Genomic DNA, 8,097 nt, shown 5'->3' on the forward strand with positions numbered 1-8,097 from the left:
CGTTTAAGGTTGTTTTAAGGACATTATCGGACATGCACTATGGAAGCCATTCTGAAGCAGCCAGGGGGGGATTCTGCATGAGCCAAATAGCAGAGACAGGACCAATCGTCAAAATGTTGGTGTCAATCATTCGATTTCATCCTGGACACTACAGAAAATGGGCTAAAAGTGTTAAAAACCGGAATTCTCCTTTAAATGTGCGCCAGAGCGTGCACGAGCCCATTTCTCCTCGTGCACGCTCTGTTTAAAAGTTACAGTTTGCATATGAGCTCACTTTACAAAAGAAGATTTGCAATTTTTCCACTATGTCAGACTCTTTCACTTTCAGTAAGTGAAAATGGGGACAAGCACGTAGGACGGCCTTACATAAACAGATCACCAGAATGATTGACAATTAGAAGTACCACTTATTTTGATGATCCACCCACAAAAAGAACATCCTCCACTATACCTTTAAGATATTGTAACTCCATGTTCTGCTGAGCAAAACCGCTTTGGTTAATTTGTGAAGGTTGAATAAGAGTCAATAAAAGTTAAATTATTTGGCCACTGATTAACTGGTGTTTCTTTTATTTGCTTTAAAGGCTAAATAACATAATTCAAATAAAATAAATAAAAAGATAAATCTACAGAGTAAAGGATTTTGGACTCTTTTAATGGCTTCTAAACTTCTGACTTTACACACATTCATGCACACAAGCCAAACTTACCACATTGAAGTCCAGGTTTTTCTCTACCCATTCTGTAGCAGCATCAAACTCTTCAAACATCTCCATGACATAGAGGGTGTCCAGAGCGTCCACTATTGTTGCACCTTTTATACTCCCTAAAAAAAACACAGAAAAATACAATTTAACTTTTGCAGGCCTTTGTGTGTCATAGATATATAACCCCACTGTATTTATCTGGCTTCTATTCAGCTGAAGATTGAGGTTTTAAAGAAGGATAAAAAGCTTTCAGATGCTGAAAGCGTCTTAGTTTCCAATGATTCCAGATGTTTCCCTCAAAATCCTCAACAGAGTAATAAAAATGCAGTTAAAGTTTCAGAGGTTGAATTAATTATTCTGCAGGCAGATGGGAAGGAGTGCCTACAATCTGACGAGATGTAGAGTTCTGTCCATCTGCAGTGATTAGTATCACCGTGGGAGGTAAGACACACAGATCATCATTTCAGTGCACTCGTTACCCAAAAAGCACTAACGAATCCAACAGCGAGGTCTGGGTCTGCGCCAAAGAGCTCAGGAAATCATGAAGCATGAATGTAGGAGCCATTTAAGCAAGGTGAGAATAAAAATGACAAGAGAACAACAGGAAGCAAGCCTAGGGAGACCGACGCAGGGGTAGAGGGAGAAGAGGACAAACACTGAGATAATGAGAATTTAAAATGCATCTCTGTCAAAGAGCAACAAGTCGTTCCAGAAGAAAGCTGGAAGGAAGCAGATTCTCCACAGTTAGATTAGTTCTCTATTTATCCCTGTTTGTGTTTACATGCAGCAAAGGCCTTTGCAGTCGACATAATGCTGAATCATCATCTTATTGCATAATGCAACTATTATCCATTACAGGCACTTATGATCTGCTGTGATTGGAAAATACTAACAGCAGGGTCCCTACTGATTATTATTTCTACACAACAGAGCCTGATCCAGTTTTCATGACCTCTTTGTTTATTTTCAATTTTTGTTTACTTAAAGGAATTAAGTAGGTCAGTAATTACAGAAAGAGGGAAGGCAAATAAAGGAACGGAAATGAAAGGAGGGGGAAGCAACCAAGAAAGACGGGTTATCGGGAAAGGAAGGGAGGATTTATGGTGGTGAGGTCAGAGGGAAGGAAAAAGGGAAGATACAAGGAAGCGAGCACAGGCAGGCAACATTCTAACAGTGGGATTAAGCAATAAATCAGGAACATTCCCATTTTTTTATACTCCTGCAGCCATATCTACCTTCCTAATGGTTAAATACATGGAAAATATTTTCTTTTTAACTGAGGAACAGATTTAAAGCAGTGTTCAAACTCAAAAGGTATCTAATCAGGAGAAAAACAGTCACTCCATGTTTCCACATAGGAAGGCATGCAAGGTATTAGAGGAGGAGATTCGGCCGTAGACGGAACAAAAAATAACAGCATATTCATGGAGTTAGTTAGAGCTGAAGCCCTGATGAGGTCCACCACCGTGGCGTCGTCTGCAAACTTCACGATGTGATTGGTGGTGAACCTGGGGACGCAGTCATGTGTCATCAGGGTGAACAGCAGGGGGCTCAGGACGCAGCCCTGAGGGGGGCCTGTGCTTAAAATGATGACATCAGAGGTGTTCTATCCAACCCGGACTGACTGAGGTCTGCTGCTGAGGAAGTCTAGCAGCCAATAGCAGAGGGGTGCATTGGATCCCAGCTGTTCCAGTTTGCCCATCAGATGCTGTGGGATGATGGTGTTGAAAGCTGAACTCAAGTCCAGGATCAGCATCTGCACCTGAGTGTTCTTCTCCTCCAGGTGCGCCAGACTCAGGTGGAGAGCAGCAGAGATGGCGTCCTCAGTGGGGCGGTGGCGTCGTTAGGCAAACTGGAATGGGTCGAATGTTGGCGGCAGACTGGAGACGATGTGTTCTTTAACCAGCCTATCAAAGCACTTCATCATGATTGGAGTCAGTGAGACAGGACGGTAATCATTGAGTGAGGTGACCTGAGGCCTCTTTGGGACCGGAATAATGGTGGCAGACTTGAAGCATGCTGGCACTTTGGATTGGTCCGGCGAGGTGTTAAAAATGTCGCCCAGGTATGTTATCAGGCCCTGGGACCTTCCTTGGGTTGACTCTCCTCAGAGTTTTCCTCACTTCAGCTACGTCCAGGTTTAGTGCCTCCTCCCCCTGGTGTGAAACAGCTTTCACTGCTGGAGTGCTGTTTAGTGCCTCAAACCATTTTGTTATCGAATGAGCGGACGTTGGAGAGCAGGACTGATGGAAGCGGAGGTCTGTGTGGATTTCTCTTCAGCTTTGCAGTTAGCCCCCCTCTGCATCTTCGCTTTCTCCGTCTCGCACATCCCTTCCTCCTACCATTATGTTGCGCTGTTGTTTTGTTTACATCCGTCCGTAGCGCTTTGCAGCTTTTTAAACGGTCACAAATGTCTGGATTTAAAACATTTTGTGACCATAGCTCAAGCAGGCGTTGGCGATCATAGATGCAGGTTTGATGTCTAGTCTGTATCGTATTAAGCGGCATATTTTGTTAAACGATCAAGATTGTCGAGAGGAGCCGTTCTTGGCCGCTGCTTTGGAGCGCCGCCATGGCAACAAGATGTTCACAAATTCACAAATAATCTCTAGGAACTTTACAGAGACAATGCAGTACCATTGGGGACTATTTTAAAAACAATCGGCCGATTCCCTCGAGTTGTTGACTGTGTAGCAGTCCTTCACACTCAGCATGCATGCAGCAACAGTGGAGAGGAAAAACTCCCTTTTAAAGGGAAGAAACCTCCACCAAAGTCAGTGTGAGCTGCCATCTGCCATCTGCTGAGGAAGACAGTTTATTGAAGGGGACAAAACTAGACTTTATAACTTAGAATAGCCAACAGTAGGGTGCGCTTTGTTGGCGCAGTGGTTAGCACACATGACCCATGTATGGAGGCCTTAGTCCTCCGTGCAGGCGACCCGGATTTGAATCCGGCCTGTGGTCCTTTCCCACCCTTTCCTGTCAGCCTAATGTCCATAAAACGAGCCACTAGTGTTGTAAAAACTCAAAAAAGGGAAAAAAATAATAATAACGGTAAACTGGCAGTAAACTAGCTCCACAGAAGACTCTAACTAAGAAACAATCAGCTGAGCAGATAAGATCTAAACCAGTTTTCATGTCAATGGTTTAAAAGAGAGAACATAAAGTTAGACAGAGTAAAAGCCGAGCCCATGCCTATGTCTGTGAGAGAAACAGGACTAATCACTGAAAAACAGACCCAACTCTATCATCCATGATCTTAAGGTGTAGATGGCTGCAGCCCAGCTGATATTTCTTTCAAGGACGAAGTCACAGCCAGACAGACCAGATAAAACTACCATGATGAGAAACAGTAAATTAATTCCTTGACATTTAAAAACAAATTATTAAAATATTGACTAATAAATACTGAATGAAATAACTGGAAGTATTTTCAAGGGGCTGCTCCTCTGTTGTACTGTTATTACTGCATTTGTCACCTTTAAATAAATGCCAAAAAATATCACGATTCACTATGTTTTTCATGCACCAAAGTTAATACATATTTGAGAATTGACAGTAAACATAATGCTTTATGAGGCTGAATTCCTGATCCTCCTGCAGGTCTGACTACATAGGAGTCATAGAGACATTCAAAATGCTGATGCAGAAATAAAGAAAGCATTTAAAGAGGAGAATCAATCTACATTTCAAAAAATGGTGTTGTCATACAGAAATCTGTCAAAAACATTTCTCTCTTGCTAAAGTAGCTTTCATCTTAATGGGCTGTCTGATGGAGAGAAAAAAAACTAATGGAAACTGCCACTCACATACATGCATTAAATAACCCTTTGAATGTATAAAAGCTCAAAGTATTTTTGTGGTTTATCAAAGCAAAAGCTTTTGAAAGTGACATAAAAAGGCAACAATTATAAAAGAAGTCTGTACAGCTGTTCAAACACCAATTAAAACATCAGAAAAAAGGTAAAACAATGGAGTCAGTCATATTTACTTATACCCAACTGTCAGGTTAGTCGGACGAATTGAATTCTTTCAGAGTGGGAATGCGTTTCCTCACCACAAAGGATTACCTGAAAGGTTTTCAATTTTATAAAGCAGCTTAAGGAACTGTGAGGTAAGAATCAATCTACAGACGGTAACTCTGAATATTGCAAGAGTCCGATGATATTTTAGGATGATCCTGGCGGCTGCTGATGGTGCTTTTAGATCTGTGACATCACACAGCTCTCCTCCAGAGTCGGAGGGACAGAGGTTAAGAGGAACCTTCTAAAATCAGCTTCCTAGCAGATCAAGGGATCGTGTTGCTGTCCAGATGGAAGGACTATAAAGAGGTCTGTGGGGCTGCCTGGTGGTGGCAGTGCTGAGGGTTTTATTTGAGATGTTCATGGTGAGGGAGCAGATGGTTGAGCAGAGGGAAGAGTCTGTGACGCCTCTCTAGGACATGAGGAGTAGTGGATGAGATGAGGGGCTTCAGCGACCCGGCGACCGCTGAGCGAAGGGAGATGAAAGGATCTGTTGGCACTAAGCTGGTTAATGTGGAGCGATTTCACTTTACACTCAGTCTTTGCACAAATTAACAAACAGCAGCATTTCTGCAGACTTTTGTTAAGATTTAATTTTTATAGAACTATTTTTATGTTTGAGCTTTTTTAAAAATGATTTTCACTCACGCCATTTAAAAAGCCATTATATATTTCAACATATTAAAGTACACTATGTTGCAGAGCAAATCATATTAGTTTTAGATTCTCTATTTTGTCAACTTACAGCCACAACTGTGTGGATTTTATTTGAAAGAGCAACATGATGATGCAAAATACACTGTTAGTAAAATAAAAATTTGTAAAAATGCAATCTGGAAATTAAATTTTGAGAAACTTCGTATTAAAAATTTTTTTGAAAGTAATTTAGCCGTTTTTGTTTTGATTTTTTATATTTTAATTATTTTATATAGTTTATTTTTCAATATTTCGTTTTATTTTTTCCAATTTTTTTTATAAATTGGGTCAAATAATGGAAAAAATAAAATATGAAATATATCATGAAATATACAAAACAATAAAAAATAAAATTTTGTTTTGTGTTTTGAAAAAATGACAATTATTTGATAAAGACATCTGAGAAGACAGCACAGTTACTCTCAAAACCTTTTTTCATTAAAATGTTTCTTAAAGTCTAATTTCTAGATCACAATCGGGTTTTCCAAATCTCTATTTACAAAATGAATTTTTTTTCCAACAATGATGGGGGGAGGATCACTCCATACAACACACATCAGGAAGTAACTGAAATAAAAGTGAGGATTTAATTAGGATTGAACGATTTTACCAAAAAAAAAAAAAAAAAATTTGATTATTTTAAATCATTATTGTGGTTTTCTTTTGCACTAAGGAAAGAATGTAGATGTAGGGTTTCAGTTTTTACATGACTTCAAAGCTTGGTTGTTCAGAGTGAAATGTAGCAGGACTTTACTATAACCTTTGAGTGAAAACGGTCTTACTTTTATTAGTATTTATGAATTTAAATGAAACTGCAAACCCTCTTTGGGTGAATTACTGCCACCTAAAGGGCTGGAGGAAGACATTTAGTCTGTTCTACGCTTGTTAAATGTAATGTTACTAAAATCTTACTCTGCAATTTGAACATTGTGAGACAAAATGGGACATGATGACATAGAAAAATATATTGGCTTTGGAAAAAATACAAACTAATAAAGTAAAACAACAACAATAAAAAGATTATAGAATTTCTAATCAGTTGGTATGTCTGGTTGATTTCTTTTTGTGTTTGCATAAAGGCTGGTAGTGTATATAAATATCTGGATTTCCTATATAAACTCACAATTTCTATGACAAAAGTTTTGCAAACAAATGTTTATTGATGTTCTCTATCAAAACTGACTGAGGTTGGGATGTTTTAAAAAAGCAACACTTTGTAGAGACACAGAAGCAAAAACAAAAGTGAGCTTTGGAGGATTTTCCCTCCATTTTAGGAATTTGGATTACTTTGTGTTTATCAGCGACGTAAAATCCCTCAAATCTCTGCACTGTTTGAGGTTGTGAGAAGAAAAATGCGCATAGTTTAAGCGGCATCAATAATTTTTCAGAGCGCTGTATAGCTATATCTGTGAAGGATGCTCCTGTGGCTCCCTGCTCTGGAAAAGGAAGACGAACCGCTCCTTACCCCAGCTGAAGCTTTCAACTGAAACAGCAAAACAACCACAGAAGCAGAACACAAGCAGGGAAGAAACAGAGAGATGAAAAATGGGAAAGCTGGTGTCCCCAGAAGACAAGAATCATTACGGTTCTTCTGAGGTAAGACACGACAATGGATTGCAGCGAAGAAAGGCAGAAAAATGAGAAACATGGGGTCCAAAAGTCATTAACCAACATTATTCTCCTTTTCCTGTGAAACACAATCCATCCAGTCATTCCTCTTCCATCACCCACTTCTCTTCTAATGATAGAGCTATCAATATTTTATCCAACTTCTAGTCTTTTCATAGAGAAATCACCAGCATTACCCTCAATAATTAAATCCATCATTAAGACACGTCGACACACAATGTTTCCACATTCCTTTTTATAATAAAAAAAAGAAAGAAAGGATCCGCTCACGGTTTCTTTGCAGAAGCCATAAGTAAAAGTCTTAGTGCACACAGTGGGAGCTGATCCCTGCAGCTTGCTCAGGCTGATACTTTCACATCTCATCCTTGTTTTGTTTGGATCTCTTTTGTTGAGCTGATCCAACCTAAATAGCTTGTATAAGCAAACCTCCTACATGAAAACCTGCACTAAAACTATACGGCTAACAATGGTGAGTCAGTGTGTGTCCGTCCTTCACCATAAAGCTTTTCCTACTGGTCTACAAAGGGCAGCACACCTCTCTGCACAGGAACCTAAAGCATGGCGCATTGCCTCTGAGAGCCTTCCTGGATAAATGCATCAACCCTGAACAAGGCTTCGTCACAAAGCCCACACTGGACCGATCTATATATTTTCATCAATAGCACACCTCCTTTGAAATGCCATCATAAACAATCTTTCTCTGTGCACTTGTGGACATTAGGATTCAACTTTATTTTATTTAAAAAAACACTTTTAAAAAAAGATGCAGCATTTAGTTCTACTGCTATTATACATAAGCCATTTGGAAGGACCTATACATTACGACAAAAGGACAAATAAGACTATCCTGCAGATCCTAAAGCACATCTGGTACCTAGACTGACCCGTGTGAAACCTGGAAATCGAACATGCACATACTTCCTGTTCCCTGGTCAAATCAAAGTGCTTTTATTTTGAAAACACATTTTGAAATCGGTCTAATCTACGTTTTAGGCAACAGGTTTTGTTGCTACGCAGCACCCTCCAGACCACTCAGGTCTTCT

At 39.7% G+C, this 8,097-nt stretch overlaps 1 protein-coding gene across 1 annotated transcript in view; it reads right to left on the reverse strand.

The window, feature by feature from the left end:
• Positions 1-8,097, reverse strand: part of LOC107083523 (mannosyl-oligosaccharide 1,2-alpha-mannosidase IA-like) — a 187,300-nt gene that overhangs the window by 95,837 nt on the left and 83,366 nt on the right. The window contains exon 3 of the mRNA XM_015372830.1: positions 711-826. Coding sequence (XP_015228316.1) covers positions 711-826 — 116 coding nt within the window. The remainder of the gene's footprint in view (positions 1-710; positions 827-8,097) is intronic.

This window comes from Cyprinodon variegatus, unplaced genomic scaffold (assembly GCF_000732505.1).
Source record: "Cyprinodon variegatus isolate N-32 unplaced genomic scaffold, C_variegatus-1.0 Scaffold76, whole genome shotgun sequence".
Lineage (NCBI taxonomy): Eukaryota > Metazoa > Chordata > Actinopteri > Cyprinodontiformes > Cyprinodontidae > Cyprinodon > Cyprinodon variegatus.